The following is a 22,157-nucleotide window of genomic DNA, read 5'->3' on the forward strand; positions in this document are numbered from 1 at the left end:
CAAAGGAACGGCGGAGACTGACACAGTTTGGCACCAGCAGCGCCACAGGAGCTGCCAGTCAGCATTGAACTCAACGTAGGACAGCCTTAGGGACTCCAGCTCCAAATTTTTCCTTCAGGGTTTACTTCTGAAGACTACCTATGAGTGGGTGTAGCCCCAAGGCAGTGGAGGTTTGAGATCAGAGTTTTCCTTCTCCTCGATGAGCTGCCAATCACGGCTGATGAGCCCCATCTGCTCGAAGTACAGTTTAATATATTAAAATCAATTCACAATGATTTTGATACAAGATCTTGTTTAAAAATATTTAATGTATGTACAAGCCGTCCCTGGGTTATGAACAGCCACATTACGGACACTCCTACATAAAATTGAGCTCCCACCATATTATTAAATTCAGAAGTCCAGTGTTCATTCCTACAAATGGCAGAACTAGTTTCCACTCTTTCTCCACTTCTAGTAATTATTTTTGTATTAGTCTTGTGTGCTTTTGATGCCTTTCATTGGAATACAGTAGATGTATGGTTACTATAGCAACTATTTTTGAGTATTTACCAGTTTATGGACAAAAATCGACTTAAGGACATCTGTAAAAATGGAATCTGTTCAATACCCAGGGACAGCCTGTAAATGTTTACAAGAACACAGAAGTGAGTTGAGTTGGTGGGATGAATTAAACCAGGGAGTGGAAACGGGTTAATTGTGTTTGTCAGTGTGTCACGCAGGAGATAACAGGTTGTTTAGTATGAGATGCACAACAGGGAGCACATTGTTTGGAATGTGACTTGTTACATGAAATACAGAGTGCTGTTGAGTTCAAGAGGATTAGGCTCATAAACATACTTCTAATTACTGGTACTTCATTAAACTTCACGCCTGCCAGTGAATCACATTGAATCATGTTGGAAGCAAATTGTAAAGCCTTTCAGGTTAGATTACTCTATTTATTTTATTTTTTTAATTAGAGATATAACATGGTAATAGGCCCTTTCAGCCCAATGAGTGCATGCCAACCTATTAAACGCATTTGGCCCATTAACTCCTCTCCCATACATCTTTGGAACGTGGGTTGAAACCGTTACACCAGGAGGAAGCCCACCCAGTCACAGGGAGAATGTACAAACAGAACTGGGATTCAACCCGGGTTGCATTGAAATTCCACGTCCCATTCCCATTCTGATACGTCTATCCATGGCCTCCTGTACTGTCAAAACTCAGGTTGGAGGAACAACACCTTATATACCAGCTGGGTAGCCTCCAACCTGATGGCATGAACATTGACTTCTCTAACTTCTGTTAACGCCCCTCCTCCCCTTCTTACCCCATCCCTGACATATTTAGTTGTTTGCCTGTTCTCCATCTTCTTCTGGTGCTTCCCCCCTCCTTTCTTTCTCCTGAGGCCTCCCGTCCCATGATCCTTTCCCTTCTCCAGCTCTGTATCACTTTCACCAATCACCTTTCCAGCTCTTAGCTTCATTCCACCCCCCTCCGGTCTTCTCCTATCATTTCACATTTCCCCCTCCCCCCACTACTTTCAAATTTCTTACTATCTTTCCTTTTGATTAGTCCTGACGAAGGGTTTTGGCCCGAAACGTCGACAGCACTTCTCCCTATAGATGCTGCCTGGCCTGTTGTGTTCCACCAGTATTTTGTGTGTGTTGTAGCTTGAAAGCTCTTCTTTCCTGTGCCATTTTACCAATTGCACCATCACAAATTGTCAACAAAGGTTTAAGAGAGTGAGGCAGAAGAATGGGCCATGATTTTATTGAAAGTGAGACTGCATAGTTAATTTTCTGGACTGCCAACCAGGTTTCAGGAACTTTGATCTAAAGGCATGTGATTTAATCCTCTCATGCCAACTGGGAAATTTAAATTCAACTAATTAAATAACAAGCAACACAGATGAAATGCTGGAGGAACTCAGCAGGCCAGGCAGCATCTATGGAAAAGAGCACAGTCAATGTTTTGGGCCGAGACCCTTCAGCAGGACTGGAGAAAAAAAGATAAGGAGTAGATTTAAAAGTTGGGGTAGGGGTGGGGGTGGTTGCTTCAGCATTTTGTGTGTGTTGCTTGGATTTCCAGCATCTGCAGGTTTTTTTCTTGTTTGTAATTAAATAACACATTTTTTTTTAAATAAAGCTAGTCTCTGTAGCTGTAACCATAAAATTAGGTGTTGTCATTAATAACCCACCTTAATATTTCATGGGGACAGAAATCTACCATTTGTAGTCTGGCCTACATGTGACTCCGCTACCAAAACTATGAATAATTAGGGATGAGCTACAATTCATTTATTTTGATTGAGATACAGTGCAGAACAGACCCTTTTAGCCTTTCAAGCCGTGTTGCTCAGTAACCCCTGATTTAACCCTAGCTTAATCACGGGACAATTTGTAATGACCAATTAATCTACCCTACCAGCAGTACCTCTTTGGATTGTCGGTGGGAATGGAGCACCAGGAGGAAACCCACGCGTTCTCTGGGAGAACGTACAAAGTCATTACAGACAGTGATTGGAATTGAACTGTTACTGGTACTGTAAAGCATTGTGCTGGCCACCTCGCTACCGTGCCATCCAAACGCCAGCACTACTTGGGCCATCTAGATTCAGAATCAGATTTATTTACCATGTGTGGATTGAAATGAACAGTGAAATACATAGGGATGTGCTGGGCAAGTGTCACCACACATTCCAGCACTGACATTCCATGCCCACAGTGTTCAGTGGAACAACATAAACAGTAACAACAAAACAACACAACATTTCTCACCGTCCTCACCGTTTCTCACCATTCTCACATGTTCTCAACATGTCCATTTCTCTCTCTCTCTGTCTCTGTCTCACACACACACACACACACACACTCTCACTCACTCACACACAGACACACACACACTCACAGTCACTCACACACACACACACACACACACACACACACACACACACACACACACACACACACACACACACACACACACACACACTCTCACACTCACTCACTCCCTCTGGCCTTCAATCCCAGATCAAAATGGGACAGCCTACACCCCTTGAATGAGTACATTTAAAGAAAGCTGGCTTGAGAGGTCAATTCGGCCTAAAGACACAAAGAACAGAAAGCGAGCTGGCCATTGACACCTCATGTCTGCTCTGCCATTAAGTAAGACATTTTATCTCAGTGCCATATTCCTGCACTAAACCCATACCCTTTGACCCCTTAAATATCTAAAAAATCTTCTGTTTTAAATGCATTCAGTAACTATGACTGGGCATCTTAAACGTGCTTGGTAGAGAATTCTAAATATTCACTAACCTCTGGGTGAAGGAACTTGTTCTCACCTCTGTTCCAAAATGGCCAATCACCTTTTTATTTTTATTATTTTGGTTTATTATTGTCATGTACTGAGGTTCTGTTTATACAGATTGTTCTTTACAGCAGTGCACTGAGGTACTACAAAGTACAGGAAAAGTGCAGTGCAGTTAGATAATAAAGTCCAACATCATGGGAGGTAGCTTGTGAGGGCAAGAGTCTATCTTATCACACTAGGAAACATTTGATAGAAACTGTTCTTCAGCCTGGTGGTACACACTTCCATGATGGGAGGCGGAGAAGAGAGAATGACTGTGATGCATGAAGTCTTTGACTGTGCTGACTGACTTACCAAGGCCACGGGAAACCCATGGAAGGAGGCTGGTTTCCATGACGTGCTGAACTATCCACAACTCTCTGCAGTTTCTTGCAGTCGCATACAGCACAGTTGCCATACCAGGCTGCAGTGCATCCAAAAAGGATGCTTTCTATGGCGGATCGATAAATGTTGGTAAGGGTTGATGGCCATGTGACAAATTGTTTAGCCTCCTGCTTTGGTGAGTTTTCTTGAATGTGGTGGTCTATGATATTGCTTATTGGTGATGTTCACTCCTCCAAAGTTGGAGCTCTCAATCCTCTCAACCTCAACCCCACCGATGTTGACAGGAGCATGAGCACTGCCCCCTTCCTGAAGTCAGTTATAAGCTCTTGTCTTCGCTGATGTTGAGAGAAGGGTTATTGTCAGGTTATCAAAAGGCACTTAATAGAGTTTCACTTAGGAGACTGGTTAAACATAGTAAGGCATTTGGCATTAAATTATGTATGTTAATACAAATAGAAAATTAAAATGAGGAGTGAATGGGGACGAGTATTCATTGGATTTTAATTCTGAACTGGAAATTATTTGTGGAAGATGTTATTAATTCACAGAACTGAAGGTTGAGCAGTTTCAAGTTACTGGCTGTCAACATCTCTGAATATATATCCTAGGCCCAACATATTGATGCATACAAAGAAGGTGCACAGTGGCTATTTTTCATTTGGAGTTTGAGGAGATTTCCTATGTCACCAAAGGTACTAGCAAACTTCTACAGGTGTACCATGGAGAGCACCCTAACTGGTTGCATCACCGTCTGGTATGGAGGGGCCACTGCATAGTCAGCCATCTCCGCCATGAGCACTAGCCTCTCCAGCATTGAGGACACCTTCAAGATTGACGCCTTAAAAAGGTGGCAACCATTATTAAGAACCCTTACAACCCAGCACATGACTTCTTCTCATTACTACCATCAGTGAAGGGGTACAGGAGCCTGCAATATTTTGGGAACAGCTTCTGTTTCTTTCAACATCCGATTCCTGAAAGGACTGAAAATAATAGAATCCATGAAAAATAATTTGCTCTCTTTTGCACTACTATTGCATTGTACTTCTGCCACAAACCAACACATCTCCCAACATTTTCAGTGATGAGAAACCTGATTCTATTTCAGATTCTGAATATCATTGACAAGACCAGTACTCAACCTCAGTTGAGGCACCAACTTGTACATTTGTAGTGTGAGTGGTAAGGCAGTTCAAGGAACCTTTATCCAACAACAATACAGAAGGAGCAACATATTTCCAAGTCAGGACGGTACATGAGTGAGATGGCAAGTTAGAAGTAGTCAGCATGGAAAGCCTTGCTCCCTGCCTTCTAGGTGATAGAAGAGGCATATTTGTGAAATTTGTCTCCAGTCATTGTAACGATTTCCCTCTGCCTTCCTTTGACCCCACTTGTGCTATCCGCCTTGAAGCAATTCATAGTCACATACCACTTGATGGTAATGGGAGGCAGAGTCATGTCACATCTGTAACTCACCTGTTTTATCATTCTGAATCCCCTGTAGTGAGAATGAAATAGATACTCTGGGCTAGAAAGGACAGCACTGACCAGCTAGTAGTGAGACTGGGTAAAAATGGCATGACAAGAATCACAAACAAGAGAAGATCTGCAGACGCCGGAAATCCGAGCAACACACACAAAATGCTAGAAGAATTCAGCAGGCCAGGCAGCATCTATGGAAAAGAGTACAGTCGATGTTTCCAGCCAAGACCCTTCAGGAAGAATGGATTGGTAAGCCCCTGGTTCTTCACATTTGGTAGCAGAAGGTTAATGAACTCATTGGGTATTGTTAGATCTAGTAGCGGATAAATGCTGTTTGTATGCCACTAGCTAATTGCATGGTTGGGTTTTAAGAAAACTGCTACTTAAGCAAGATGGTTAGGTGCTCTTCTTCATCTTGTAAAGTTTGTAATAGTGGTTGGCAGTCCAACATTAGGTGCGCTTCCACTAACTACTGAGTTGGAGTGTGGAGCAAAGAGAGAGGAAGTATACCCATTAAAATCCCACCCAGAATGAAACTCAAATAATATCAAAAATGTCAAATATGCATTTATATGCAATATGATGGCAGCAGTATCCTAAAAAACATTTCATGTCTGTCCCAAAGATCTCAATTTAGAAATTAGATGTTTCTTTTGCTCCTCATAGGAACTGCATACTGCACCATTTATTGACAAGTGCCCATCTTTTAGAGGGAGTTTTTGAGTAGATGATTCATTTACACTTAAATAACTTTGGCCAACAGTCTTCTGTCCTTTGACAAAGTCCCAAAGCTCTCAATTTAGAAATTAGATGTTTCCTTTGTTCCTCATAGGAACTGCTTTCAAACAATAATAGAAACATAGAAAATAGGTGCAGGAGTAGGCCATTTGGCCCTTTGAGCCTGCACCGCCATTCAGTATGATCATGGCTGATCATCCAACTCAGAACCCTGTACCTGCTTTCTCTCCATACCCCTGATCCCTTTAGCCACAAGGGAGATATCTAACTTCCTCTTAAATATAGCCAATGAACCGGCCTCAACTGTTTCCTGTGGCAGAGAATTCCACAGATTCACCACTCTCTGTGTGAAGAAGTTTCTCCTCATCTAGGTCCTAAAAGGCTTCCCCTTTATCCTTAAACTGTGACCCCTCATTCTGGACTTCCCCAACATTGGAAACAATCTTCCTACATCTAGCCTGTCCAATCCCTTTAGAATTTTATACGTTTCAATAAGATCCCCCCTCAATCTTCTAAATTCCAGTGAGTATAAGCCTATTCGATCCAGTCTTTCTTCATATGAAAGTCCTGCCATCCCAGGAATCAATCTGGTGAACCTTCTCTGTACTCCCTCTATGGCAAGAATGTCTTTCCTCAGATTAGGGGACCAAAACTACACACAATATTCTAGGTGCGGTCTCACCAAGGCAGTAGAACCTCCCTGCTCCTGTACTCAAATCCTTTTGCTATGAATGCCAACATACCATTTGCCTTTTTCACCGCCTGCTGTACCTGCATGCCCACCTTCAATGACTGGTGTACAATGACACCCAGGTCTCATTGCATCTCCCCTTTTCCTAATTGGCCGCCATTCAGATAATAATCTGTTTTCCTGTTCTTGCAACCAAAGTGGATAACCTCACATTTATCCACATTAAATTGCATTTGCCATGAATTTGCCCACTCACCTAACCTGTCCAAGTCACCCTGCATCCTTTTAGCATCCTCCTCACAGCTAACACCACTGCCCAGCTTTGTGTCATCCGCAAACTTGGAGATGCTGCATTTAATTCCCTCGTCTAAATCACTAATATATATTGTAAACAACTGGGGTCCCAGCACTGAGCCTTACGGTACCCCACTAGTCACTGCCTGCCATTCTGAAAAGGTCCCGTTTACTCCTACTCTTTGCTTCCTGTCTGCCAACTAATTCTCAATCCACATCAATACCATACCCCCAATACCGTGTGCTTTGAGTTTGCACACTAATCTCCAGTGTGGGGCCTTGTCAAAAGCCGTTTGAAAATCTAAACATACCACATGTACTGGCTCTCCCCTATCCACTTTACTAGTTACATCTTCAAAAAATTCTATAAGATTCATCAGACATGATTTTCCTTTCACAAATCCATGCTGACTTTGTCCATTGATTTCACCTCTTTCTAAGTGTGCTGTTATCAAATCTTTGATAACCGACTCTAGCATTTTCCCCACCACCAATGTCAGACTAACCGGTCTATAATTCCACGGTTTCTCTCTCCCTCCTTTTTTAAAAAGTGGGGTTACATTAGCCACCCTCCAATCCTCAGGAACTAATCCAGAATCTAAGGAGTTTTGAAAAATTATCACTAATGCATCCATTATTTCTTGGGCTACTTCCTTAAACACTCTGGGATGCAGACCATCTGGCCCTGGGGATTTATCTGCCTTTAATCCCTTCAATTTACCTAACACCACTTCCCTACTAACATGTATTTCCCTCAGTTCCTCCATCCCACTAGACCCTCGGTCCCTTACTATTTCCGGAAGATTATTTATGTCCTCCTTAGTGAAGACAGAACCAAAGTAGTTATTCAATTGGTCTGCCATGTCTTTGTTCCCTATGATCAATTCACCTGTTTCTGACTGTAAAGGACCTACATTTGTCTTGACCAATCTTTTTCTTTTCACATATCAATAAAAGCTTTTACAGTCAGTTTTTATGTTCCCTGCCAGCTTTTTCTCATAATCTTTTTTCCCTTTCCTAATTAAGCCCTTTGTCCTCCTCTGCTGGTCTCTGAATTTCTCCCAGTCCTCAGGTGTGCCGCTTTTTTTTGCTAATTTATATGCTTCTTCTTTGGACTTGATACTATCCCTAATTTCCCTTGTCAGCCATGGGTGCACTACCTTCCCTGGTTTATTCTTTTGCCAAACTGGGATGAACAATTGTTGTAGTTCATCTATGCAATCTTTAAATGCTTGCCATTGCATATCCACCGTCAACAATTTAAGTATGTATTTTAAGTAATATCTCCCTTTAAGTAATATACTGCACTATTTATTGACAAGGGCACACCCTACAAATGTTTGTATCACATATATTAATTCTGAACAGGGAATTATTCAACCTACTATGTCCAATATGTAAATGTGAAAGTGTAACTTCTTCCCTCTTGTTATACAAATCTCCCAGTTGGGTCCTCGCCATCCTCTGATTTTTATATAAATGCCTCCCTTTCTTTTCCTTATTCCAACATTTCGTTCATGGCTTTCACCTCTTCCTTATGCAGGCCCCACTACATTTATTGCATATCCTTAATTGTAAGCTGTAATGTTTGCCACATTTCCCCTTCAACCCAACACAGACAGGGACCATAAGAAATGAAAGTGGAAGCCTCATCCCTGCTGATGTCCTCCAATCTCAGAAGAATGTTTAGTCTACAATTTGAAATACCTGTTTTAATAGATGTCAAGACCAAGAACAAATCACAGAAGTACATAATCAGAGTGTACTTCTTTGATCCATTCCAAGGTGAAAATGAGAGCAACCATCTCAGACAAGAATATTGATACTTTAACAAACACTTCTTAATTATCACCTGAAACTTTGGAACACAAACAGAAACACCTGAACGACCTGTCACTGGATCTTTTGGACCATCTGTGGAGATATGTAAGAATCAGTAACATCTGCCTTGCATATATTACTGAACTTCTTGTGTCACTGATATATAATCTCTCCTCATCTCGATATTTTCCTTTAGTTCTACATCAACCCCAGGCAAAGGTAAAGACCATGGAGGAACAACAGAAAGTGGTACACTGGGACTCGATATTCCTGATTAAACAACCCAAGATTTTGTGCTCATTCATTTCCCAGAACTGGAGACTTTATGAATACAGTGCTTCCAACACTACTAACGTTGACAATATTAAATGACCAACTTTATGTGGCTCTTATGTTAACCCAATAATCCATTGGTAACTATAATCTGCGTCGATGTAAAAGAAGCTCACCCGTTTCTACCAGTAACGCCGAAATCGGGGATGATTTTACAGCTCCACACGTAATCTCAACCCCTGGGTTTGAACTTTATCGGCTTTAATACCGCTGGTGAGGCTGACCCATAGGTAACACATCCATAATCAAAGACAATTATACATTCTGATTAAAGCAATGTACATTTGTTTAAGTGTCCTCCTACTTGCATCCCAATCACACCCAACTAAGCACATTAAGGGCTTTTGTTTTACACCTCGCTGTAATATTATTCACACGCATCTTCCATTTAAGCCTTGTGTCAATCCACACACCGAGAAACTTCACCTCAGACTCGTGCGAGTGGTTCGACGTATTGAGACGGCGGGTTTAAACGGACCGATTCTGTGGTGAAACGAGCCGTGAACAATTTATCGGCTGCTCGCGAGGCTGTAGATGATTGGACTGATGGTGCTGCATTTGGAATAAACTTCAACACACGTGTTATTTCTGTATGTCTGACAATAGCATGAGGAAGTAAAGCTCATTTTAGCTTCCTCGCGGGTGGAACGGGCTGCTTCAGGGGCGCGGTGGGGTTGCCACTTGAACTGAACGGGGCAGCGGGCGCTTGAATGGAATAAGGCGAGGGAAGATGAACGAGCGGTGGTACCATGAGGACATCTCCCGGCCCATGGCCGAGAAGCTGCTGGCTAAGGCTGCGCAGGACGGCAGCTTTCTGGTCCGGCAGAGCGAGTCCATCGGAGGCGCGTTCGCCCTGTGTGTGCTGTAAGTTCCCGGAATGGCGCGACGGGGACAGGACGGGGCTCGCTCCCTGGCTTCGGTGGGGGTAGGAGGGGATGGCTCCGACTGACACCGGGTCGGGGCAGCCGCGCCCCTCGCCGCCGAGGATATACCAATGTCCGGCTCTCTTGGATCGCGACTGCCCTGTAGCTCACTCCGGGGCGGGGTTAGACAGCCAGGTTGTAGGGGTCGTTACTTTGGCAGCAGACCCCACAGCCCACCGATCTGCCCTGCCGTTCTGGCAAGGTCTCTGGATTCCCGGTTCTTTTTATCGATCTGGGTCCGCGCTGCAACCCGGAGTCGCCTTCGGGGTTTGATCTCAGTGAATAGGATTCCTCATCGGGAATCCGCGGGTGTCTCTTCACCTCCCGGTGTTGGGGGTGGGGGGACGGACGGACTAGATCGGCTCTCTCTACAGAGTCCGTGTAGACATGAAGACCCTCTCCGTGTGGTGTATGTTTGGAGTGCGGTGGCACATTCCCCCCCCCCCCCCCCCCCCCACCTTGAGGTGCATGCTATGTGGTTGAGACTCCACACAGATAGAGTAGAAAGTCAGAATCTTCTTCCCTGGGTAAAAATGTCCCATGTTGGAGGACACTTACTTAAGGTAAGAGGGGACGCTTTTTGCATCCACAAGCCGCCGTGCCTGGAATAGGCCCCACCTTCTTATGTGGAAGGGTTGAGCCCTTGTCCTCCCTCCCATAGGTGTGTTTTGGGGATGAAGTGTAACCCCTTTTCCCCACCCATTTGCTGGGGTACAGTACAGCCCCTGAACAATTCAGCTGGTGGCTCTGATCAAGGGAAAGACTCAGTCGGTCACTGCTCTCCCTATTACTGTCAGTACTTCCCTTTTCGGACAGTTCTGTTTAAATCAGAGGCAATTTTGCTTGGCATTAACAGTTCCTGTTGTGTGCTGTAATGAGTTTCCCAAAATGAGATGTTACTTTTTGAGATGTCTGTGTGCAGTGTAGTCAACAAGTTTTCAAACGTGAGCTTACACTTAATTAGTATTGAGTCACAGTTTGATGCGCAGTTCTAATAAAAACAGATTCACATGGGCAAAGGGCTTGGTTCTGTTTGTAGTACGCTGGCTGTTGTTCCATTATTTCCATTCCTAAATATGTCAGGTTATGACAGAATGTTATTACATGCCTGGGAAATTCTATCTCAGCTGGGTCTTCACCAGTGGCTGCATCAAGATCTCTTATTTTCACCTTTTCCGCTGCACTTCCCCTCTGCTCACCCATTCAGGCCCCTTGTACAAAGATTCACCAGCTGGGTTCTGAATTTCCAAGCGATCTTAAATTTTAATGTTGGTAAATATCGGTTTATTACTGAATGTACCTGTGCTTTCTGACACCTAGAAGATGGCATCAATGAATCTGAAAAATGGGTATGTAATTGATGATGGATTCTGTAATACAGATGCGTATATTCATAAAATATAGAACAGTACAGCACAGGAAAAGATCCTTTGTCCCACAGTGTGTGCTGAACATGATGCCAAATTCAACTAGATTGCTTCGGCCTGAACACACGATACCTACCCCTGCATATTCACATGCCTATTTGAAAGCTTCTTGTGTGTCACTGTCCTATCTACTTTTGTCAGTTCCCCTGGCAGCCTATTCCAGGCACAGTGTGCTGGGGATGGAGGGGATCTTCCCTCTCTTACCGTCCACCGACTTTGGACATTTTCTGCCCTGGTAAGAAGATTCTGACTTTCTGCCCTATCTGTACATCTATAACTTTAAGCTACTATCAAGTGTTCCCTTGGCCTCTGATGCCCAGAGAAAATAACTCGGTTGTCCGTTATTTATTTATGGATGGATTGAAATAGAGTGTGGAATAGGCCTTTCCAGCCCTTCATACCACGCAGTCCAGCAACCCCCATTTAATCTTAGCCTAATCACAGGACAATTGCAATGATCGATTAACCTATCAACCGGTAGGTGACTGGGAGGAAACCAGACCACCTGGAGGAAATGTGCGTGGTCATACATGGGGAGAGTGTATGAACTCCTTACTGACAGTGGCGGGAATTGGACCCGGTTCACTGGTAAAGCATTGTGATAACCACTACGCTACCCTGCCGTGCTTCTTAAGTTATGAGGTGGAGTAGAGGGACAACATGATTTTGGGGTAGAGATGAACAAATCATTAAAAGTGGAGACACTAATGAAGTAAAATTTAGAAAAAAAACACGTGTGCAGTTATTTCTTGAAGGATTGGAAAGAATGCATGCTTGATTTAACATCACTAGGTATAATCCTGGTTTGCATGTTCTTTAAAAGATGTAAAGAACTACAGAATGTGTAGTAAAGTTTCACAGGAAAGAAACCAGGATATACTTGAGAAAAGTGTAATGGATTGAAGCTCTGTACTGTAGAGAGAGAGAGAGAGAGAGAGAGAGAGAGAGAGAAGGCAATCTGCTGACCTGATGTTTTTTCAAGTTATAATTGGACTGTTGAGATAATTTTTCCACTTGTTAGAACAAAGCTATGGCTGATGAAGATAAGGTGGTCACTTAAATATTAGCGGAAGTTAAGACGGCGTCTTTTTCCCCAGAGACTAGTAAGAAAACAGAACTGACACACAAGCAAATGAGTCCTCATTTAGGTACAAGTAAGAGAGAGAAAGGAACAGAAGAATGTGTTAGGCTTAGGTGAAAAGCAGTGAGAAATTGAACCCATTTAAAGAACACAAGGAATAGAAACTGTAGACCATAGACCCCTTGAGCTTGACCCTCAATTCTATAAAATCATAGCTGTTGGGTACGTTATCCTTGATTTGACAGCTACATTATCACAACCCATAATACTCCATGAAGTTCAAAAATTTAATTCTGCTGTAAATATAGTTGCTGATTTGGTATGCACAGCATTGTGTAGCAAGGATTCACTAGTTTGAGAGGAGTTTTTCGTGAGTCCATATCGTTCAACTGACCTTTGTCATTGCCACTTTCTTGAGCCTTTCCTGTTACCATACAATACAATTTGCTCCAGTTCTGCAACCAGCTGTAGCACAAATAGTGGAACTGATCAGTTGTTTGTGCTATGGGCTTGTGTAATTATGTAAATGTGCACCGTAAAGGAGATGGCCTTATGGTTTATCATCTGCTTGCAATATCTGATGACTTCCGGTTTGTGCTTTGCTTGCACAGAATGAATAGGCAAAGCAGATTTATGTAAACATTTGATTCGTGGTGGTCATCGGTTTGCTTTCCTCTGCTGTGCAGCTTCACTGTTGTAGTATGAGTGACTTTTCATAATTTCTGGGTAAAAGAATGTTTGATGACTGATGAACTTAAATGACCTTTATTGGTTCTGCTCTTGAGCCATTCTCTTTCATCAGTAGAGTCGAGGGAAGAGGGCCAGCCTCTTGGGTCCTCCACCCTGTTTCACCATTAACTGTATCTGCACCCAGCATGCTACCACTTACCCAAACACTAAGGACAACTTATCCCCCTGTTCTGCAGTCTTTGGGAGGTGGGAGGAAATCGATGCAGTCACAGAGAACTTGCAAGCTCCACATGCTGCACCTGAGGCCAGGATTGAACCCATATCTTTGGTTCAACTGCTGCACTCAGTATTGCAGTATCTGGCTGACAATTGTGGTAGCACGCTTCATAGTCTATGACTTGGACCTGGATCCTCGATTTCCTCACTTGAAGACCCAGTCAGTAACAACATCTCCACAATCACCATCAGTACAGGCACGTCTAAGGCTGTGTGCTTAGCCCCTTGCTCAACTCACTTTATACCTATGATTGTGTGGCTAAGTACAAGTCCAGTGCTGTATTGGAATTTGCTACTACTATCGGGCAGGAGGTACAGGAGTCTTGTGTCCCACTACATCAGGTTGAAGAACGGTTGTTACCTTACAGCCACCAGTTCTCCTGAACCAGCATGGTAACTTCACTCACCTCAACACTGAACTGACTTACTTTCAAGGACTTTGCAACTCAGTATTGTTTATATGCCATGTTTATTAGCCCAATTTGCTTTCTGCACACTTAATGTTTGTCAGTCTTTGGTAAGTTTTGTTTCTCCTGTGAATGAATGCCTGCAAGAAAATGAATCTCAGGATAGTATATGGTGGCATCTGCATATCTTGATAATAAATTTACTTTGAGCTTTGAATAGATGGTGGTAGAGAATGCAAGGAGCAGGTATTTGGGATGGAGTAGAAGGTACCTCAGAAGTAGAAGAAGGATAGGTGACAATATGGACAAGCCATTTCTTCATTATTGGAAATTGCAGAGTTCCCCATGGTGTAGGTCTTCATGGACTGGACGATGCTGATAATTCATATAACTAATAATCAATGTGAAATGCCAGTGACCTCAACAGGCTCTTGATTCACTCATAGTCTCATGTAGTGGCCTTTACTTTGGCTGCCCTTTCTGACAGCACAAAAGTAAAAGTCTTTGGAAAAGGCACTTCACAACCTACTTTAAGAATTGACACATGATGCAGTACACGAGCTTTGTCTCTCCTGATTTCCCTACAAGATTTCTCTGAGTTATGGGTAACTTAGCCCTTTGAGCCTGTCCCGCTGTTCAATGTGAACCATTCTCCATTGGGATGATTGCTGTCTCAATTGGTGAACGACCCACCAAAGGTGGTTTTTTTGGTTGGTAGCCATCACAGGTGAAGGGTGACAGATAAAATACCTCCCAAAGCTTCCTACTTTGCATTCTATTGGACTTCATCACTTGCCTTCTTTAGATTATCTTGGCACTGCCATGTTTAGTGCCCCATGTGCTAAAACCATGACTTATTTTTCAAGGCTTATATCCATCCTCTCTTTTGGCAGCCTGTTTGAGACCATGCATACGCTAGCACCCAAAGCTAACCTGGCAAAGAAAGCCCGAAGATGACTGTTCATCATTTATTTGCCAATATCTTGAGATTCAGTGCGGAATAGGCCGCTCGAGTCACAACACCCGGCAATCCTCTGATTTAATCCTAGCCTAATCACTGGACAATGTACAATCAATTAACCTGTCGACTGGCACGACTTTGGACTGTAGGAGGAAACTGGAGCACCCGGAGGAAACCCAGGCTGTCATAAGGGAACGTACAAACCCCTTACAGGCCGTGGTGAGAATTGTACACAGAATGCTGGTACTGTAAAGTGCTGTTCTAACCACTATGCTACCATGCCACCCCAATCATCCACGCACATTGACTTTAAAAAAATGGGAACTTGCAACAAGGAATATACTACATTCATTCAAGGAAAGCTAATTTTTATTTCTGCTGTACCTTGGGGTTGGTTTGTACTATTCCTGATTTATTTTTTCCCCATTCTCCTTTAGGAAGGAAGATAATCACACCTAAAGAAAGGTGCATTGATAAAGTGTTGTTTACAGCCAATCAAGTGTCTGAAGCTTATCGCTCGTTTAATATAAATGCAGCAGCAAGTTTATACAAATAGCAATAGCAATAGCAATCAGAGCACATTTGTCTGATAAATGTTAATTGAGGGATAAGTATCTGTCAGCATCCATGGAGAAATTGCCTATTCTCTATTAAAAAAATGGCATAACGTTTTGCTGTTAAGTCTGATTTTGTCTTTTGAATCTAAAATATATTATGCACCAATTTGAAACTGGAGCATAAGTTTTGTTTGTGTGCTGCTGCCTTTCTAGTGGGATTTGAATTCAAACTTTCAACTAGGAAGAAGTGTACTGACAAACCATAGCTGGTATCTAAGATTAACTGTTGCATCTCTAATTAAAGCAAGATGGTAACGCCTTTCATGTTCAAAGTAATTTTTGTTGTTGAAATACAGATGTCATCATGTACAACAACCCTGAGATTAATTTTCCTGTCCGCATGCTCTACAAATCTATAGAATAGTAACTATAACAGGATTAATGAAAGATCAACCAGAGTGCAGAAAACAAACACTGCAAAAGTGAATATAAATAAATAGCAATCAATAACAAGAGCATGAGATAGAGAGTTCTTAAAGTGAGATCATTGGTTGTAGGAACATTTCCATGCTGGGGCAAGTGAATGTGGTTATCGTCTTCTATTTATGATCCTGGTGGGGTAGTAACTGCTCTTGAGCCTGAGAGTGCAAGTCCTGAGGCTCTTTTACCTTCTGCCTGATGGCAGCAGTGAGGAGAGAGCATGGCCTGTGCGTATCAGTGATTACATTGTTAAAAATCTTTATTAGAATTAATTAATTCATTAAATATATATCTCTTTTCAACTATTCTTGAGATATATATCCCGTCTTACTCTCTAAGGGTATTTCACATTTAAAGATGTCTTGTAGGGCATTGTGTATCCCCCTCCAATAGTTTTTGATAACAAGGCAGTCCCAAAGAGTATAAAGATTTGCATTTTGATTTCCACAATTTCTCCAGCAAACAGGGAGATTACTATCATAATGGGATTACTGAGAGGGTGTAATAAAATATCTTATAACGTTTTTCCATCCAAACTCCCTCCATTTCTGTGAACTGGTACACTTCCATTGATACCTCCATATTGTTGTCCATTATTGTTGTCTCAGATATAATTATCCCTCCTTCCTTCTCCCATTTTGTTTTAATGTATGAAGTCGAATGTGTTTTAAGATTTGACAACCCCTTATACATGCTTGAGATGATTCTACTGCCATTATCTGAATTAAATGCTTTTCTAAATAGCTCTATCAAACATGTACTTGCCTTGGTTACATTTTTAAGCGTCTTATTAACATATTGTCGTATCTGTAAATAGCAATAAAAATCTTGTTTTTCTAATAAGTGTTGCTCTTTAAGCATTTCAAAACTGAACAGTGTTCTTTCTTTCATTATGTTGCAAAGAACTGTTATTCCTTTAGCTGTCCAGTCCTTAAATCTAGCATCCAATTTATATAATAATATATAATTAATGAATATACTGTTGGTGGCTGGTAAAAAGACTCTTAATAGGAAATGGTTATCATAGGAGAGCCCAACTTTAAATACATGGATGGAAATTACAATGGACATTTACAAAATGGAGAAGGTAACAGCTTCTGTTAATCATAAGCTGGAACAATTTGATTCATACTGGGAAAAATGGTTTAATTACATAATGCCTCATAGGCCTGATTTTATTCTCACAAATCAATGAAGCTGTTATTTAGAAAAAATCACTCCCTACTTGTACATAGTTCTTTCTTTTTGCTTGTTTTTTTCTTTCCACTCTTTTCTATAAGTGTATACCTCAGATAAATATTTTGTGGAGATTTATGATATATATGATTATATGATGTCTGAAATACATCTTATGGATATGTTTGTTTGACGATGAACTTCAATAAAAAATAAATAACAAAAAAAAAGAATTAATTAATTCATTCATTCAATCCCCAATTTAAAGGTTTGGTTATATAATTTTGAAAGCAAAGTTTAAATAAAAGATCAGCCAGATCACTTTCTGTACATAGAAATTCCATGGAACTGATTCGCTCACCCAAGCAGCTAGATGGAAAGTTGTTCTAAAACAATGGGGTCCTTTTTCATCAGCAAGTTTGATTTTGGGCATCAGAATCCCATTTCAGTTTTGCTTGATGTGTCTTGACATGAGGTTTCTGGTTAACACAGCAAGAGGTTGATGGCAGTCATTGTGAGTAAAAGTTTATTCTGGTGGAGACAGGAGAAGGTCCTACTCTATTGAGTTTGATGTGATTATTTTTGTATGGTGGTGGATTTTTATTGATTCAGCATTAATCTCAGTAGCAGAACAATTCTTATTATTTCCATAACAACTAAGATTGGAGAAGAGTTTTAGAGACAGGATTTATGAGCATTGGAGAAGCATTATTTATTTATCTTGCCTCATGAGCCTGATTGAAATCTTTTGAGGACATGACAAAGCACGTTGGTGGTGATACTGGAGTGGATGTGATACATATGGATTTTAGTAAAACATTTGATAAGTTTCTCCACAGTAGGCTCATTCAGAAAGTCAGGAGACATGGGATCAAGACTGGATCAAGGAGACTTGGCTGTGTGGATTCAAGATTGGCTTGCCCTTAAAAGCCAGAGGGTGGTTGTAGAAGGAGTGTGTTTTGCCTGGAGGTCAATGATCAGTGGTGTTCCACAGGGATCTGTTCTGAGACCCCTGATCTTTATGATTTTTATAAATGATTTAGATGAAAAAGTGGAAGTGTTGGTTGTTAAGTTTGCAGATTTTTGGTTATTTATTTATTGAGTTACAGCACGTGGAGTTGTGGATAAGATTGTGGCAGGTTACAAAATGACATTGACAGGATGTAGACCTGGGTTGAGTAGTGGCAGATGGACTTTAACAAGGAGAAGTGTAAAGTGATTCACTTTAGAAGGTTGAACTTTGAGTCAGAGTACAGGGCTAATGACAGGATTCTCAGCAGAGTGGAGGAACAAAGTAGTACATCTTCCTAGAACCCACAAAGATGCCATGCTATTTGATAGGGTGGTTAAGAAGGCATATGGTGTGTTGGTCTCCATTAGTTGGGGATATGGGCTCAAGAGTCTTGAGGTAATGTGAGGTAATGTGGCCTCATTATAGGAAGGATGCATAGGAGTCTTACCAGGATGCTGAGGATGTCAGTTATAAAGAAAAGCCCTAGTTTGCTCAACCTTTCTCTTTGAGATGAAGGAGAGTGAGAGGGGACTTGATAGAGGTGTACAAGATGATAAGAGGCATAGAGTACGTGGGCAGCCTTAATTTTTTCCCAGTGTGGAAATGGCTAATGCTAGGGGGCATCATTTTAAGGTGATCGGAGGAAAGTGTAGAGGTACGTCAGAGGTAATTTGTTTTTATTGCAGAATGGTAAGTGGTGGTGGTAGAGGCCGATACAGAGAAATGATTGAGAAACTCTTAGATAGGCACATTGATGCTTGAGAAATGGAGAGGTATGTAGGGGGGAAGCATTAGATTGCTCTTGGAGTAGGGTAAAAGACGTGCACAACATTGAGGCCCATGGGCCTGTAGTGTGCTGCAGTGTTCTATGCTCTTTATGTTCTGTAAGCTAATGCCACAATTTTGATAACAGTTGATGTTAATCTGAGATGCTTTGTGGGTTGTTGATGTAAGTAAGTGAGTGCTTTTGCATTTTGTGCTGACCAAGGAACTTGATGAGATCACTTTGTTGCATGATCAATTTCATTCAGCTCTGTGTGATGCAATGCAATTAACTCACAGTGAAGGGAAGCAAAAGTTAGATCATACTGACCTAGATGGAAAAGGAGAAGTGATGGTGAGAAATGAAAGCTCACTGCATGAGTTGGAAAAGACCTTGTACACGTGTGGGTTCACATGAAAGTTAAGCAAGTGTACCCAGTAATATCCTACATTCGTATACATAGGGGCAATATCAGAGTGTGTAAGTGATAATACATTTAGAAATGAACAGTGTTAGTGACAGAGCTCTGGAGTGTATGGGTAAAACACATAGATTCAATTTAACGCCAATACAGTGATATGATGTATAGTGGAAGTATGAAGAGAGACAATTTCAACTATGGGGATATCTTTGAACTGTAATCCATCAATTTGAGGATCCCTTTTACTGTAGAGAAATAGAGTATAAAATCAAGGGACTGTGCTAAAGCTTTATAAAATGCAGGTTAGATTCCAGCTGGAGCACTGGGTGCAATTGGAACAACTGATGCTAAGGACAACAAGGAGTCTGATTGCATCTTTATTTCCCAGTGTTTGCACTGTGACCTGTGTGTGTTGTATTGTTCCTTACTAAATGCTCACTATAATCTGCATCTGGTGCCATGGGCCAAAGACTAGACAGCCTCCCTGGGAAAGAATCCAGCTGTGGGTTTATGACCTTTATCAATTGCTGTGTATCGGAATGAACTTTCCAGTGTGTGTATTTAATATTTCAGTAATATTTGAGTGTGTTGTGTAAATAATTCATTACAGGTTATATGTAAAAATGCGTGAATTGCATAACGTTATCTTGCTACCACGCGATATTTGCTTGCTTCGCTTAAAGTAATCACCAAGTCAGATGCACATATTTCAAACTCCTGTGTCTTCCTTTGAATTATTTTAATGTTTTGAAGTTACTAAACATAACATCCAGAATTTTCCAAAACAACTCTCTTCCCACCCCCTCCGCTAGAGAATACAAAGTGCAAATAAGAGGGAGTATGATAGGGGTGTTAGCTTTCAAATGAAAAGTTAATCTCAAACACTTGTTTGGTCCATTCTCTTGGGTGGATATTTTTAAAGTCCTATTGCTATGCCCAAAAGGGCTCTGGTAAATTATCCCCAGTATCCTGTCCAAGTACATCCTCTGAGTATCTGCTCGTTATCTTGCTACCTTTTATGAAACTTCACTGGATTGAATTTCATTGGGTTATGGTTGTAGCACACAGAAACAGAACCCTTGGTCTATGATGTCCATGCAAACGATTTGCCAATGTGCATTAATCCTATTTTCCTGTATTGGGGGCTGTATCCTTGCCTATTTACATGCCTGTCTAGATACCACTTAATAGATCTGGGACAGGAACAAGGTGCTATCAATTAAGGGAGATGCTGGTGGGTGTAGTTGTTGACTAAGAGCAGTAGTGATCAAATTGGGTACTCTTAAAGCAATTGTGAATATTCCATCTGAACCAGTCATAATTTTGTTTTTTCTCCCCGCAGGTATGAAAAAGCTATCTACACTTACAGGATTTTTATAAATGAAGACAACTCATTGTCTATACAGGTAGGTGATCTCATTTACCTAAATAGTGAACTGTAGTAAAACTAGTGACCATCTCTGCCTGGAAGGGCAGAGCTGTATGAAAGCTCGTGAGATGAAATTCATTTCAAATAGGGACTGATACCAAAGTTTCAGTAGCAACTGTGTTAAAAGTGTATTGAAAGCTCGTGATAGTGAGGATGGGCTTCCTGTGTAACCTGTAGAACTATGCAATTTTGCTAGAAATGGTAATACTCATCTTTAGACTTTGATATCAAGAGTTGCAATTTTGAGCACATTGTTAATTGGAAATATTTTAGAAGATGCGTAGCTTGGGTGGTTGATGGTTGGGCTGAGTTCTTCTCCAATCTTGGCAATTTACATGTAAACGTTTAGTCACCATGTGAGGAAATATTACCAGTGTGCTGTTGATTGTGGTGTGACCGTTGAATGCTTGGCCTCTGTACACTTCTCAATCTGCTGAATGGACGGTACTTTCCAAGTTAATTTGTGATGTGGGAAGGATATCTCGTCACTGATCGGCTGTGTGGCAAACTTACTGTGTTGTGGTCTGTAATTTTGCCTGCATCAGCTCATAAATAGGATCAAAGTCTATGTGTTTGTTTACGGAATTGATGGTGGAAAACCACACTTCTAGAAATTCTCTTGCATGCCACAGGTTTGATTGCACCATGACTTTCACTGAAGCCCAGTCAAATCTGTGCCCCCCCTATATCTTCATGGGTAGAGACAGGCCCTTCTGTTACTGTATTGTCCACTCCTGCCCACCCCCCCCCCCCAACCGAGCCACCACTGCACAATGTCCAATTAAAGCCCTAACACGTACGTCTTTGGTACATGGAAGGAAACCAGAACTCCTGGAGGATACCCACATAGTCACCGGGAGAACATACAAATTTACAGACAGTGCCAGAATTAAGTCCAGATCACTAGCCTCATTGCATTGTGCTAACCACTGCACCACCATAATTTCCCTGAGATCTGAATGAACACTCTTCAAGACTTGGAGAAGTTTAATCCATTTAGTTATTTTTCAACATTTGTGTGAGTATCTCACAGGAGGGAGGCTGTGTAGAAACCATATTGGGGGAGGGGGATGATTAGGCAGTATGTATTAGAGTTGGTTCCAAACACTGGGTGTTCTCATTTGTACATTAACCATCCATTTGGGTGCAAGAACATGGAATATGTTTGCTGGATCCACCAAATGGAAGAGGAGTTGAAGACTAACTGCAGTTCACTAATGCTGTCCATTATAGAAAGTGAATGCGGGGATGAGAGCAATCCCGGCAAGACACAAAACGAGGCACCACTTGGATGAACTTCAGTAAAGCGGTCAGATATTGTGCAGCCCCACTTCAATGTGGGCTCACAGTTTGAAGTCAGAAGAATAACATCAACATAATCGCTCCACTTGTGTTAGGTGATACCCACCGGTTAATTGAGGAACAAACACAAGCAGCAACTTCCATTTGTATACCAACTCTGGGGAATTTTGAATAGGAAGTTGAAAGTGACATGGCAGTATAATGGT

The 22,157-nt window shown here is 41.7% G+C and overlaps 1 protein-coding gene across 5 annotated transcripts in view; it reads left to right on the forward strand.

Moving 5' to 3' along the window:
- The first annotated feature begins 9,616 nt into the window (after positions 1 to 9,616).
- The window catches only part of inpp5d (inositol polyphosphate-5-phosphatase D), a 134,394-nt gene continuing 121,853 nt past the window's right edge, over positions 9,617 to 22,157 (forward strand). Inside the window, exons 1-2 of one of the 5 annotated variants that reach the window (XM_059949321.1) lie at positions 9,617 to 9,910; positions 20,563 to 20,626. In XM_059949321.1, the coding sequence (XP_059805304.1) occupies positions 9,777 to 9,910; positions 20,563 to 20,626 (198 nt within the window). In that variant the 5' untranslated portion in view covers positions 9,617 to 9,776. The remainder of the gene's footprint in view (positions 9,911 to 20,562; positions 20,627 to 22,157) is intronic. The other 4 variants (XM_059949315.1, XM_059949304.1, XM_059949289.1 and 1 more) reach the window with 4 other exon arrangements.

Source organism: Hypanus sabinus, chromosome 2 (genome assembly GCF_030144855.1).
Source record: "Hypanus sabinus isolate sHypSab1 chromosome 2, sHypSab1.hap1, whole genome shotgun sequence".
Classification (NCBI taxonomy): Eukaryota; Metazoa; Chordata; class Chondrichthyes; order Myliobatiformes; family Dasyatidae; genus Hypanus; species Hypanus sabinus.